The 14,841-nt window shown below is 55.7% G+C and overlaps 2 protein-coding genes and 1 non-coding gene across 3 annotated transcripts; all 3 read left to right on the top strand.

Moving 5' to 3' along the window:
- Positions 1–2,047: 2,047 nt before the first annotated feature.
- Positions 2,048–3,535, top strand: BESB_031360 (uncharacterized protein; the record flags this gene model as incomplete). The annotated part of the gene is made up of 1 exon (XM_029361804.1): positions 2,048–3,535. One exon carries the CDS (start codon positions 2,048–2,050, stop codon positions 3,533–3,535), a length of 1,488 nt encoding a protein of 495 aa, XP_029215271.1.
- Positions 3,536–4,560: 1,025 nt separating this feature from the next.
- On the top strand, positions 4,561–4,632 carry BESB_031510. Its single transcript has one exon. It is a non-coding gene; the product is annotated as a tRNA-Cys (tRNA).
- Positions 4,633–6,610: 1,978 nt separating this feature from the next.
- Positions 6,611–13,696, top strand: BESB_031350 (uncharacterized protein; the record flags this gene model as incomplete). Its single annotated transcript, XM_029361803.1, has 11 exons — positions 6,611–7,136; positions 7,850–7,991; positions 9,013–9,145; positions 9,843–9,941; positions 10,201–10,390; positions 10,853–10,908; positions 11,356–11,403; positions 11,865–11,922; positions 12,234–12,302; positions 12,638–12,702; positions 13,307–13,696. The coding sequence occupies 11 exons, from the start codon at positions 6,611–6,613 to the stop codon at positions 13,694–13,696; spliced, it is 1,776 nt and encodes a 591-aa protein (XP_029215270.1).
- Between the last annotated feature and the right edge of the window lie 1,145 nt (positions 13,697–14,841).

The raw sequence follows: 14,841 nt of genomic DNA, 5'->3' as shown, positions 1-14,841 counted from the left end.
GGAGGCATGCCTCTGCGTGGGTACCTGTGATTTGCCATCTGAAATCGGGAGGTGGCGGTACCGGAGACATGTATCCCAGCTGAAAGCCACTCCACGTACGAGATGCTTGACTGATAGTCGCACAAGCACGTGTGTTAGCCCCTTCAGTATAGTTTTCAACGTGTGCTCGAGGGTGATCTGCGAAAAGACGAGTTCTGCCGTCACCGACGCCAGGGACCGATGTGGAAGCGATAAATCCGCAGGAACTCATCATCTTCCCTTTGTTTCGTTACGCGCTGGCGTCAATATTTTCCTCCGTGTGACAACGCTTTGGCCTCGCTGGGTGTCGTGCGGAGACACTCCCTTCTACAGCGTGTAATCCCGCATGTTTGTTTAGCCACTGGTTCACCATCAACTACCATGTTTCGACTTCGTACCGACTGTGTTATTGTGGCACATATCAATGCTCCAACGCTAGTCTAAGTCTCTAACATACCTTTTACCTACAACTGTACGGAACGTAACAAACCTCCAGGCAAAGAACTTGATATTCTGTTCTAATTCCCCGTGGTAAACACAGTCAACGAATCGCGGAAGGAGTATTCATATGTTATGCAGTGTCTTAGGAGAGATATCTGCATCAACTCACCGTTGCTCACCGCAGATGGTAGTAGGCCCTGTGTAGTGTAATTAATTGCTCACCCAAGGAGACAGTTCAGCATCGCAGTTAACTTCAGTGTGGTAGGAAAGGAACGCGCTCCCCACCTACACGGAAATTCATTCCCCTGCTCGACGGGACTTCCTGAACCGTACCACACAGGGTTGGCGTCGCAAAGCCCGGGGTCCTGGGAACCGTTTCATTACTCAAACGCCGACTCTCCGAGCTCCTCCAGTGGGCATACGAGGCATGAGTGTACCGAAATGAGGACACATAACGTGCTGCATGGCGGATGCGCTCCGCCCCATGCCACTGTGTGCCCGTGTACTACTCAGTCTACAAGCCCAACAGAGTCAATACTATTAGCAGTCAGCAGTCGCAGCAGTCAGCAACCCAAAACCCTGTCACACGCCGCGGGTAGAAGCATCCTCCTCGCGTCTCCTGCGGTTGCAAGTACCGCTCCCTCCCCACTCGCTCGTCGCTGGTGGCGCTTGGGAGCCTCGTTACGCTGTCCCTGGTCCCCGAGACATTGTTGGCCTTCGTTAGCTGAAGTGGTGAGAGTTGTGAGACAGTGAGTTAGGCGACAGCGCTTCTTATTCGGCGTCGCTCTCAGTGGACGCACTCCGCGCAGTCTGCTTGCTTTCAGTGGTGACGTTTTGTTTTTACGGAAGGAAATTCCGTCTTGCAAACTGGTCTTCCAGACGGTCATGAAGTCTCTCGTACCAAAGCGGCGCTCACGCTAGAAGCGCCTGGCTCTGTTTCAGCGATAAGCTTTTCAGGGAATTGCCCTCCCTCCATTAAGAGGCCTGGGTATGCACACAGAAGGAGTGCCGGGAAAAACGACATGCAGGCACAGCGGAAAGTCCACAAATGCGGCGCCCATTTTTCCACCGATTGCGCCTCGTGGAAGGTGAATGAATGACCAGCGTGCACCGTTCACGCGCTGTGCTGCCGTGGGCAGCCTATGCAAGCTGCTTCTTCTCTTGGCTCTTTGTCTTCGGTTCGCTCCGTTTGGCGCCCTCAGAGGGACTCAAGAAAATCACTACCGCCGACGGAAGTTTTGGAAGGCATGTGTGCCCACGCGTGTGTCTCTCCGTGATACCTTCGGGCAACGGCCAAGGGGTATTGTCGGAAGTCACGAATGGCCAGAATGCGTATAATATTACTTACCTCCCGCCTAAACCTCGGTTCCAGTGAAGAGCACCGGAAGCAAGTTGATTGTCTCTAGTGTTACTTTCGTCAGGATGCTCTTACAGCGTGCAGGGGAACGGGCTACAGGGCGCACTGATATTCTTTGGGGTCTGCCGTTGGTCTACGGCATCTTGCACTTGTAGTCGTGCTTAATTCTCTTCGCGAGGGATTGGCGGCAAATGGAGACACCCTTTTTTCAGCTGCATTGACCTGTGCAAGATGTATGCCGCCGGGTTCTGGCGTCCTCCCAACGTTACCGTTGGGCGAGAAGTCGCGTTCATTTTCATTGTCCTCACTTGTGCAGTGCATTGCGTGGAAGCTGCAGTGGAGGAAGAAAGTACCGAGTCTTTCGTTAAGAAACCGAGTAATCAGCCTCTGCACTATACGGTGTTGCCAGCAAAGCTTCCGGTAGACCGCCAACTGTCATATCATTTTCTGTCGTGGTTCCGGCGAAACCTGTTCATTGAGAAGGTGCGCGCAATTATCCGCGTCTTCCTCACTGACTTGAAGGGGCCGTACCCGAGTTCAGCTGACACACTCAAGGTTGAGGTTGACTCGCTTGGGAAGGGCTTGCGGTTGTTCAGTGAGTTGACGAGCCCATCCAAGCCTGCCCTGGAGAGGGTGCTGTTCCTTATTCAGGCATGTTCCGCTCCATATGTTCTTGATTTTGGACGTAGATTTGATGGGGAAGATGACCGTGTTGATTTCCGAGATCCACTTGTTCTCTTGAAGCAGCAGAGCGTCCGTCTCAGAGCTGCTCTTCGAACATTAAGAGCCAGCAAAGAGGACCATCGCCCAGTTGTTAACCAGGCCGTCTTCGGTTCTGGGCTTGTATCCCTCCCGGCGCATCCGCCCGAAAGTCCAGAGCTACAGGAGCCGCGAGAGCTTCTACAAACAGGAGACGATCGGCAACCGCTCCCCCCTTCCGGTGTCGCGTCTAGCAGTGAAGCAGGGAGACAGACGCCCCTGCCTAGTCCGTCACTCCCCAATCCTACGTCAAATGTTCAACCAACCCCTCAGAGGCAGAACTGTGGAGGCGTGAAGCGACGAGGCCGGAGGACAGGAGGCGCGTTAACAGATGAAGAGGAAAAGCTGCGCGATCCCCGCGTCTTTGCGGCTTTTCTACACCGCGAGACGGACGTGTTTCGCCACATCTTTGCGGCACTTGCATCAGAGTTTGCGGCTCATCTGAGACGCTGCGATGCGCCACAGATTGTTGCCTTCCGAGTGCATGTGCTAGTGCCTCTAACAATGACACTGCGGAGGTTGGTGACCCTGCATACGATGTTGCCTCAGCAGCATTTCCGCGTCCAGCTTGGATTGCGCTTTCTAGCCGATCGAATCAAGGTACTCCAGGGCATTGATCAGGCCTTCCTCGCAGCTGGTGCCGACTTGGTCCGAATAAAAGGAGAGTTGCCCTTGACTCACAAGAGAGCGAGCCGACGGACCAAGGGTAGGAAAGCAGAGGACCAGCGAAAGAAGGATGCGGCGGCGAAGAAGGAAAACCCGGGGGGACTGCAGAGAAATGAGGAAGCTTCGAAGAAGACGCGAAAGACCCGCAAAATGGTAAAAGAGATGGACGAAAAGGCATACGCCGGACGAATGCCAGAGAATATGAGTACGTTTCTAAGTGGTACGCGGTTCCATCTTCACGAGAACGGGAACCCCGGCGCGCTAGTACGACAGGTGGGTGACAGAGGCCGATGAAAATGCTTCTCCGGATAGGGATTATATGCTGGTGCACTTAGAATGTATAGTAGACGTCACCGCAGGAACCGTATGACCGCATTCTCAAGCTTGTATACGATTACAGTCCCAAGCACTACCCTCTACAACGATAACCTGTATTGGCAACTTACTATCGTTGCAGTGGACTGTGGACTGCCGCTGCAGTGGTGTCGAGTTCTGGTGTCAAGGTGCTGCTTTGGCGCACCAGGGAATACCTAGTGCTTCTGCAGCACTTACTCAGCATGCTCAGCAATTGGCGGCGTGCCGCCGCCTCCCTAGTAACAAATATGGACGTGACGTGACGGAATACGCTCACGCACGTCGGTCTGCACGTTTGTAGGTTGGAGCTGCTCGCAGTGAACTAGGGCGGGTGGTCTGACTCGACTTGCATCTGTTTTCCGAGTGTTCGGAGGCGCTCATAACCGTTTCCTGGCCGTTACAACGGCTTAGACCGTTTCCTTGTTGAGAACAGGCCTGTCCTTTGTCACAGTTGCATCACGACGGACCCGGCACCGTGTGAACGCGCCGCAAACATGCATGGTATTCAGTACGTTTGACGGTGCACTACGTGCATTTCTCATTGCTGGTAAAGCGCTTTTTCAAAGGCATTTGGCCAACTTCGAGCGGTTACGTGAGAGGAACTGTCTGAAGAGTAGCACCGTTCTTCGGCGAGCGATAGCGCATGGCAGTGCATGAAGTCAGATTGAATCTCCTGGAACCCAATCCCGTCGGGTCTTATGCATTCCTTGTGCGACGGCAATGTTACGACGGACAGACCGAGCATCGCCACCCCAACTGCGGCGGCCAAAACACCATCCGACTATGGCGCGACAAGTCCCCATAGAAAACGAGTGCCGGTACCTTGAAACCGTGTACACTTAAAATAGCAACAGTCCGATTGTAGGGGGATCCTGCGCTGAAACGTGATCTTTCGATGTGTATCAGAGGGGTAAGACCCACGCAGTACAGCGAGTATAACTTTCTGATCTCGTCATGTTCCTACAGGGTGTGTAGCTCAATGGTAGAGCGGCCGACTGCAGATCGGCAGGTTCATGGTTCAATTCCGTGCGCGCCCTCTGGTTGTCTCGTCGGGAAGGCCGCATGTATCGGCACTGTTTTAGTCTCCGATACGCTTATCAGTGTTCGTTTTTGATGTAATATCACCATAGGCGGATATTCAACATCAGAACTGATGTACGCGTTACAACACCGAAGGCAATCTCGCGTGCGAAACACATGTCGCATTTTCCAGCCCCGTTTGTCGACTGACAGTTGTGGCGCCGGGGAATGTGTGTAGTTGTTCCGAATTGCGGGATTCCGACGTATCTTCTACATGCATGATGCATTCAACTGGTGGAATGCTGGGGCGCCACGCTGTCGCAGTCAACCACCGTCTCTAGGTTGTCCCTCGTGATCCGGCAGTTTGACGAAGCACCGTTCGTACATGCGTGACCGGAAGACCCAGGAGGCATGTGCCAGACGCTGTGCAACCGTTGACAATCTGATAGGAACCGCTTCTCTGTTGCCTTCACAGACGGCCAAATCCCATCGTGAGGGTGAAACGTGCGGGGGCCGCAGTGGCTCCCCCGCATGACTCCACTGCTGTTGTTAATAGCCTTTTTCGCCTTTCTCGTCTTTCACGAGAGTCTTTCCGACCGACAAGTTCCGCGTGTTCCACATGTGCAAATCTCATTCTTGCAGGGGTCCCCCCATCCAAAAAGCTTTTACGGTTTACTGTGTACCAGTCTTTCTGTGCGTTGCCCCGTTCCTCGAACGCACGCGTTAGCTGAAGGACCTGTGTATGAGGATGCAGCTACACTACTCAAGCTGTGACAACTCTCGTAATGTGTATGGCTGACCTTGGCGCTACACTTCCACAAAACGCTTCGGCATCGCTGGTGAAAGCCTCATGGGCAATAGAGGTATGTAGCACAGTGACTTCGGCAAGTGGGTTTCTGGGTATATTTCTGCAGAAGGGAGATTCGTCTTCCGTGGACGATACGACCGTCGTCGACCGAGGATGAGTTAGAGTCTTTCAGTGTCCAGCGACCTCTTCGTCGACAGGGTCTTTCCAAGAAGCGGTCGCGGCTTGGCTGTTCTCAGCATCGCTGCGTATCATTCTGCGGAAGGCTGACTGGAGAGGAAAATTATAGACTTTCAGCAAGACTGAAGCTAGAACACGTGCTGCTTTGCTTCACTGTCTCTCTAACAACGATAGTCACGACGCGCAGGACTCCCGCGGGCGAGATACGTGTGCAGGATCTCGCTACTTGAGCGGTCCAGATGGTTTCCTGCAGGAGTTTGATTTCCAACAAGTAGCTGGCCTGGTGGGACCGGTGTGTAGGCGGTGTTTTAGCGTGTCAATACAGCCTCTTTTTGGAGCAAAGGGTACATATTTCAGAGAGATTACTCCGGATCACGAGCATAGCGCATGTATTTCCGCGGGTCATCTTCTCGCTCGTCGAGCTGTCTGTCGCTTGCTGTCCTTTCGTCCGCATGAGTTCGCGTGTTTTGTCTCCTGTTCGAAGCATCCGTCAGCTCCTCCTCACCTTGCCAGCTTCGTCTTTGGTACCTCCAAATTCTCTCCCGCTGGTATCGCGGGTAACTGGTTTCGAAATCTTTAGGTCTCTGCGGCGCAGCCCGTGCTACCCGCCTGCGCTTTTTCTTTCTTTGCTTCAGTGCCGCTCGCGAAACTGTTCCCCCCATCCGTCAAAAAGCTTCTTGGATCTTCCTTTTGTTTTCGTTTGCTCATGTCCTCGCCTGCGAGGGTTTAGTTTGCTCTCGATTTCGCCTGTCCGTCAAAAATGCCCGTCTCTGGGCACCGCGGAGGCCCGCAGGCGGACACTTTGGGTCGCTGATCCGTGAGCCGCGTGCGCCACGAAGCAACGGTGCAGTTTTCCCCTCGCTGTTTTATCCACTCTCCCATGCCTTCAGCTTAATGTGCGCGCCTGCTGCCCAAGTGAAAGCATATAGATACACTTTTTCTTCGCGCGGACCCGTTCTTGGGGCCGGGCTCGCCTTCGTCTTCCGCCGCCTGCACTCCCTGCACTAAACATGTCTGCGCCTCCAGCTGATCAGGACGAGCAGTCCGCGTCGCCTCCGATGCTGGTGGGGGAGACTCCTCCGCCCGCGGCGCCTGCTCAAGCGAAAGCGCGACCGAAGCCTCGCCCTGCGCGGCCGTCGGTTGTCGCTTTCGCAGAGCCGCGCGACTCCACCGCCGCGGCGCCAGCCGCTTCGTCGACCCCCCCTGGAAGCTTCAGCTCCGCTTCTCTCTCTTCCGCCTCTTCTTCCGCCTCTTCTCCTTCGCCTCCAGGGGGGGTCGGGGGCGTGCACGACGCCGACTTCTTTCCCAAGCGGAGAGAAGACGCCAAGGGCACGGTCTTCTGCTCACCCGGTGCTGAAGACGAAGATGACAAGCCAGCCATGAATGGAGGAGCCGCGAAGGATGAAGGGCGCGCAAAAGCCGCGAGCAGGGGCCCGCGTGTGACGCTTGACAGCGCCCTCGAAGAGCGCATGATGACTCTGGTCAATGTAGCCGGCGCGGAGGAGCTCCTCGCCATTTCTCTCGATGAAACGTCGTGTAAGTCACAGCAACGCCAAACCGACTCTGCAGCGAGACCTTCAGCTGAGGCTCGTGTGGAAGGGAGGGGGCGGCTGGGGACGTATCGCAGCGGCTCTCCAAGGCCGTCGGTTTCCGTCGCCTCCTCGTGTCTCCGCTCCCACTGGCACGGGCGCCCGACCGTGGACTTCTCTCGACTTCAGCACACACACAAACAGCATGGGGGATGACGCAGTGCCGCTGTACTTCCCTTAAAACGCGCGGGCCGCCTCAGCTGTCTCGTCGCCATGCACTTGGAGAGAGCTCCTTCTCTGCTCTAAACGGTTTTCCTGAGGGGTTGCGTCTCTCCCGTTTGTTGTGGCTGGTGGCTTCTGGTGTGTCTGCTTTTTCCCATGGGTGGAATGTGCATCTTTACTCTGAATTCGAGCACAGGCCTCTCCTATTTTGTATGTATACACAGATATATGTATATATACATGTATGTATGCATACGTATATATGTGAATACATATATACGTATATGAATATTTATACTCGCGAGTCTCCCTCTCACCTGGCAGCAAGGCGCGCCTGGTGTGCTATCTCTCGCTCCCGCCCTCTTTTCCGTTTGTGCGTCGGTAGTGCGACGGTCGCCTGTTTAGTGTAGACGCTGGCGCCGGATTCTTAGAGGCTCTTGCCTCTCCCGCGTTCGACTCTGCGTCTCGTCTTGTCTCTGTTCTCTCGCTTTTCTGCAGGCACCCTTTCTCTGGCGGAGACGGCTCCCTTCGGCGGAGATTCGCTGCGCGCCCGGTTTCAGCGCCTCAGCGCGCTCGTCTCTCCTGACGCGCCTCGCATTTTCCTCCTTCGTCTCGACTTTGTTTCGAATTCCCCCGACTGGTGAGTGGCCCCCGAGAACAGAGGATCCTGCCGAAAGAGTTTGCTGAGGGTGCCACAGACAGGAGCTCGCCGCAGTTCTTTGGGAGACAACTTCCAAGCCGCCGTGATTACACTGGTGCAGAGCATTTACCGATCCTTCGCACAGAACAGGCGTGCACTCGCCCTGCAAGCGCCAGGCGGAACGCCGGAGACTCTTCGCTCGGGGTGCCGCAGGGCTCCGCGCAGCCTCATTTTTGGATAGGCGCATGCACACTAGTCGTAAACACACCACTCGTCACCCATAGACTCGCACTGTAAATAATGCGTGGCAACATGGCGCAACCCAGGTGGAGGCGCGGCCTGGCTGCCGTCGCTGTTGGGCTCGGTGCGGGCTCGGAGTGCTGGTAGTCTGTGTAGGCGGATCGTGCTTCAACGCTAAAGAGGTGTCTGCATCGGCAAACACTCATATGTGTGTATATACGCATAGTATGTGTATATATTTTGCTTGGGTGTAGTGCGTTCCATTCTCTCTCCACCCGTGTGTGTGCCACTTGTGCTGCTGCTTGGGCTTTTTCCTCACGGAAGTGAAGGGATTGAGTCTCATCCGTACTCGCTAGTGCGACATACGGATACGCATGTATACGCGTCTATTTGTTTCACTACGTGCTCGAGGCGATGCCTTTCCATACCAGCCCTCTTCATTCCTCCTTGACGAGTCCCGCGGCCGTGGCGATGATCTGACCTCCAAGACGCCGCCAGGACTACGCAGCGTGCATTCGCATATCTGCCTCCACTTGCCCGGCCGTTTTCAGCACTGTAATACATATACATATTCATATGTGTACGCATGCATAACGCAGGGCCCTCCCCGCATACGGATGTGTATATATATATATGTTGTTGGCGTGGCAGATCGTGGCGCGCAGGGCAACTGGCAGTGGATGCTCCCGCGTGACCGCGTGTCGACAGCCGGGGCGTTTTTTTAGAAGCGTTGCTTTTTTCTCGCGCTGTCGCATGGCTGTTTGGTCTTTCTGCGGCGCAGGGTGGTGATTTCGTGGACGCCGGCTGGCGTCTGTTCCCCGGCTCGCCGCACGCTGGTGGACTACGCGGCGTGGTCACTCCGCATTTCTCTCCGTTTCCCGCGCCCCGTGAAAGAGTACTACGCAAGCGAGCCGGTGAGAACGCGTTGCCGATGCCGCTGGCGTCTGCGCGGGTGCCGCCTAGAGCCAGGGGCGTGTCTCCTGAGAGGCCGCGTTATTCTACTCATCTGGGCACCGCACCAGGAGAGGGGCGGGCGTCAGGTGGGACGGGAGTGAAGCTTGGAGGATCTGCGCCTCGCGGCGCGAGTGGTCGTAGAACGCGTGGGTTTGATTGCATTCGCACATCCACATGCTTTGTACGGAGATATGTAAACGCCTGTGTACTTTTATGACCTGGGGGCCGGGGCGGGGGGGGGAGGGGAGGAGGGCGGGAGGGTCGAAAGTCGTTTTCGAAGACCGGATGAAATCACCGTTCTCGCGTCGGCGAGGGGACTCTTTTGTTTCAGATATATCTCGGATGCCACTATACTTACTCCACGTAGCATGATGGCCTTGAAAAGCACAAGAGAACTTGGATCCGGTGAACAAAGCCCTTCAGGTCTAAACCAGTAGCCCAACCCGTCGTATATACTCCCCGGAAAAAGCCCCGGTTGTCTCACGTTCTGTGGTTTCCTGCCTCGTTCTCGCGGCGCACCTACGCCGCGAGTGATGCTGCTGCCAAGCAAGCACGACTACCCTGATACGGAAACCCTTCGCTTTTAGCTGTCTGAAGCAATCCAGTGGGGTGCTGATGTGCTGCAATCACAAAAAACTGCGTCCCTTCTTTTTGTAGGAGCATCTCACGCTTGAGGCGTTTCGGCGCGCTGAAAACCAGCGACGGCAGATGGAGGCGCGCATGGCCCTGGTCGCGAGACCGTTCTCGAGCCAAGAAGTAAGTTGTGTGATGAGCACTTTGCGAAGACTTCAACGAAACCTTTTGCCCAACAGGGAAAGAAAGCTGTTCTGGGTGTGTGCAGGTAGACTCTGTCTGCTGGCTTCTTCTTTTGCTTCGCCGATTGCTCCATCCGTGTGCAGTTGCCCGTACCTGGTGCGGAGATGGTCACAGAAACGTGCAGGCGCAGGACGCCGCGTTTCTGAGTTTTTTTTTGCCACGTCGTCTCTTCGCTCGCGAGTTTTTATGCTATTCTCAGGATGCGCGGGCGTGTCGCTTTTTTCGCGTGACCCGCAGCCCCTGTTTCCGCAACGGGCGCGTCTCTTCGTCTTCGTATCATGAGAAAAACTCTCCATCTCCTCCAGTCTGTGCGTTGTATTTCTTGTCACCCATGCAGGCGGCTGCGCGCCCGCGCCTGCCGAGATCCGTTTCGGCTCGTCGTCCGCCACGTAAGTTGCGTTTTTTTAATAAAAAACACTCCTGCCATGCCTTTGCAACGAGACACGCAGCTGCCTTCTCTGCACAGCGGCCTCCAGCCCCCCCGGCAACCGCCATCCCCCTCGTATCCTCGCCTGCGTTTTTCTCTCTCCGATTTGTTTCTTCCTCACGTCCGACGTCTCGTGAGCCGCGCAGGGGAAAGGGTTTTTTAGTCGTTTTTCGTTCAGGGCGTATGCGCGCGCATGTTTGATTGGGATTTAGCAGCTGTATGCATCCATTCCAGATACATTCATGTAAGGCAGATACGGTCTAGTACCCGTCAAAAAATATAGATGCATGACTTCACTCATTCACGGAACTCGTCAGTTCCGCGGCTGTGCTACTTGAGCACTTTTGACTGCGTCTGGCCGTCGCCGCCTCCTCGGTGTGCGCCTCCACACCTCTTCTTCGTCTCTTGTTTTCGACTTTTTCAGCCCACCAGGCCAAGGCGATGCCAGACGTGCCTATGGATGTTGATGGTAATTTCAGCGTAAGTCCGAGACGGTTCTTCCGCGACGGGAGGCTGCCTTCGAGTGTGACAGGTTCCTTAGCGCGGCATGTGCTCAGGCCGATGACGCTTGATGCGCTCGTGCGTCGCGTGAGTCTCTCGATTCAGGCGCGCGGGTGCTTATGCGTACTTGTTTGTGATCGGTAGTGCTGTTCCACACAGGCGACTTATATCGTATATGGGAGATTAGCTTCCACCGCGTATCTTACCCCCGGATACGCATGGAGTGCTTCTGAGACTGACCACGCAAACTGTAAACGAAGAATTTGTAAAGTTGAACTGAGTCGTTAAGTCGGTACAGATTGCAAGGATCGCGTATGTCCATCTGTGATCCTATTTGAGATCATCGGCTGTATATTTTAGCCGCCAGCTTGCGGGCTAAGCTGCACATGCAGGCGTAGATTTGCCGTGAGTATTTTTTGTCTGCAGGAGCAAGTGGAAGAGTTTCGCAGCGGCGAAGTCGCCTGCCTCGAGGTGGTGCGTAAGAATGCCGCTGGCGTTTGAGGCCGCGTGCGAGCCGGAGTCGTCCTCTTGCAGGTTCCTCTCTTCTGCCCTGGGACTGCGCACCTACACCACCTCACGATTCATTCTCGCATCAGAGTTGTTTTGTTCCCCGCGGCATGCGTAGTCACGTCGTCACACAGTGGAAGGAATCCCTGGGCGTCCGGTTGGAGGCTGCGCCTTCAAACCGGACTCTCCACTCCCGCCAGTACTGCATATATATATATATATATATATATGTATCGGCGCATTCAAAACCTCTATGGGCGTATGTATGTGCGTATGTGTATGTATGTATATGTGTTCTTACGTTTGGATGGCCTCAGTAACTGAGTATTTTCGTGAGATGACCCTGCGCCCGTGTAGAGCGGCTGCGCTCCAGAGAGTTGTCCTCGCTGGCATGTTTTCGAGTTCTGTGTTTCTCCGCCGCTCTGCAGCTGATTGAAGACGAGGACACCACTCCTGTGGCGCTGCCCTGCATTTACGAGACTCCAGGTAAAGCGGGAATCTGCCGTAAGGCCTACGCGGTGCGCGTCAGGGATGCTTCGCCTTCGCAGTCGGCCGTGCGCTTTGTGGCTGCCTCGCGACCGCGCGAGAGGCGAGGCGCCCGCGATGCAGCCCTACTCAGGTGGCGCGTGCACCGGTAGAAGCTGCGGGTTTTGGGGCGGACGAGAGTGCGTGGCGGGTGAGAAGCAGGCGGCTGTTGTCAAAGTCCACGCAGGTCCTCAGGGGCCTCTGGCGATGCCGATTGGCGTTCCTTTTTCAGCTTTCCGTCGATGTTCTTTTTGTCCTCTGTGCATCCTCAGAGCTGCTGCAGGAGCACGTCACTGACGGCCGCCCGCGGTACTTCCTGCTTCGCCACCAGGGCATTACAGGTTCGTTTTATTCGCTTTTTTTCGGCTTGCTCTTTGATGTCGCGTGCGCCCGGTGTGATGCCCTCTCGTCGCCTTTTTGCCTTCTAATGACCTCCAAACGCTGCCGCTGTCGAGCCGAGCCGCGGCCGAAGTGCCTTGCTTTTTGCGGTGACCGTGACACTTCAGGCTGCGTGCCGCGACAGGAGGAGCCTTTGCCGCACCCTTCAGCGGAGCGTTTGCAGCATGGCTCGGCCGGTGCCTTGGCGGCCTGAAGACGCGTGTGGTTTCCTGGTGTCGAGCCTGTTCTTCGCGCGGCCTCCAAGTTTCCCTCGGCTTTTTAATCTCGCGTTTTGCAGCGTTTATCTTTTACTGCCCGGAGGGCGAAAGCCGTCGAGAGCGCGTGCTGTACGCAGCGTGCAAGGTACGGCCGAAGAGAGAGAAGGACAGCAGGCGAAATGAGGGAGACGCGCTTTACTTGCCGCGGCTCTCTCTGGCGTCTTCTTTTCTTTTCGGGGCGGGAAGCATGTGAGAACAAAGCGCAGGCATACCTTCCGCCAAAGGCTTCGCCTTGAATGCGCGTCGCCCCCCCTCTGGAAGGAGCCGTGAATGCCAACGAGAATCGAGAAGGAGTGTTTGGCTCCGGTAAACCGGCGCGTGTCAGCCCTTCGGTGGCGGCAACGTTGGAGACTGTGTTCACAGGCACGCGGGCGGACGGAAAGATGTGGGGCTTTATCCTCCGTGAAATCTCATAAAAATTCGTTTTGCCATATCTATGCAGTATGTGCGACGTGCCTCCCCATACAGACCTCTCGTGTAGGGGGTGGACTCTGAGGTCGCTGCTTCGGCGGCGTGCGTGGCTCGTTGAGCATCACAGCGACACAGAGGGACCTCTGAGCGGAGCGTGGGGTCGCGCAGCTCGTTGAATGGCTGCATACTGGACTGCTTTACATGGCGAAATGCGTTGGATTTCAATATTGAGTTGCACTAAGATTATACCGCATTTGTGTATGCGTGTGTTTTCGCAGCAACGCGTGCTGAACCAGTTTCTTCAGTTTGGCATTCCCATTTCGCAGCGCTACGACGTGCGCTCTCCGGCAGAAATTTCCAAGATCCTCGATCGGGACGGGGGCGACGAGGGCCGCGGAAATTCGCCGTATGGAGGGGGGTCGGACTCTTCCGCGGATGGGGGGCCTCAGCCGGGCGCCGACGCACGAGAAAAAGCGGAAAAAATATCAAAAGAAAACGCCCTGGTGCTCCTTCCGATGCTCCCCGCGAAGCCGCCGCCGCCAGGTGACAGCTGGATGCAGACAGACGTCCTCTCGAAGGCAGAAGACTCCCTCGAGGCCTGGCGCCGAAGGGCAGGGCTCCTGATAGGAAGAAAAGCCTTTGACGACAGTACGGACGAGGACGACTGAGCCGACGCCGGTCGAGGTCTCCCTTCGTAGTCTGCCTTTCTCTCTCACCCTTTCTGAACATACATATATACATACACATGCATACCTACATATATATAGATATATTTATTCGAGCGGCGACGTCGTGCACTCGTGTCACCGGGAGGTGCTCGATAGGTTCCAGTGCATGTATCGGCCACTGCGCTCTGCATGTTCAACTATTTGAGCACTGTATATCCACTTCGGCTCCGTCCGCATGCTCAAATATATATATGTGAACGCACTATCCAAAACGTCTACTTGCCAAAAGTGGATTCGGCGCACATGCAAGCGATGAGGCGGGGCGAGCCGGTGATAGGCGTTTCTCAACACATGTGCCCTGCGAATGCAGTTTGTGGCCTCGTACGGTGCGGCGTCATCTCTTTGTCACGTGTGAGGCGTAGCTAGAATTGTTAGGGCGTTGGGCTCTGTGTATCGGGGTACAGGGTTAACGGCGGCACTTTGGGCTCGGCGGTCCGTGAGGACCCCATCGCCACCAAACAAGCGAGGGGCGGACGAACGAGACGTAAAGCCTCAGGCGTTCAGAGACACACCCGTAGACAGAGTTAATAGAAAAGTGGAAGGGCGAGGCGAACGGCAACGGAGTAGTGCGTGGCTATATTATCGAGCAGCGAGCACGGTCTCTTTCGTAGCGTGTCTCTTCGCGTGCCTCTCAGCATGCGCGGAGGGCGTCCGCAGGACGCACATACAGACTGAAGCGGAGAAGTTCTGCGTCTCCCCGACACACATAAGGCCGTGGGGCATCGCGCAGCCAACTCTGTGACCCGAGCGCTCCCGCCGCACGGGGGGAGGCGAGCGCATCCATCACGTAGACGAAGGACAAACGGGTAGATAGGAGCCTCTACGATATCCGTCTTGAGAGTCGAAGGCCCTCCCCCTCTGAGCAAGCCAGCCAGCCACCTCACACATGGGGGCAGCCGTTCCCAATAAAAACATGACGCAGAACGAGGCATTCCTACGCTAGGGATCGATTAAAGGCGAAAACAAAGAAACGGATACACCGAAGGCGTATCGAGGCAACACGGCAGCGAGAAGCACCCAGCGAGCAGAAAAGCCCGCGACGCTGAACGGGGAATCAAGGTCAACTCCTGGTGCTGCGTCGCGCA

The sequence above is a fragment of the Besnoitia besnoiti genome, chromosome XIII (genome assembly GCF_002563875.1).
Source record: "Besnoitia besnoiti strain Bb-Ger1 chromosome XIII, whole genome shotgun sequence".
NCBI lineage: Eukaryota > Apicomplexa > Conoidasida > Eucoccidiorida > Sarcocystidae > Besnoitia > Besnoitia besnoiti.
This window is presented reverse-complemented; position numbering and strand designations above follow the sequence as displayed.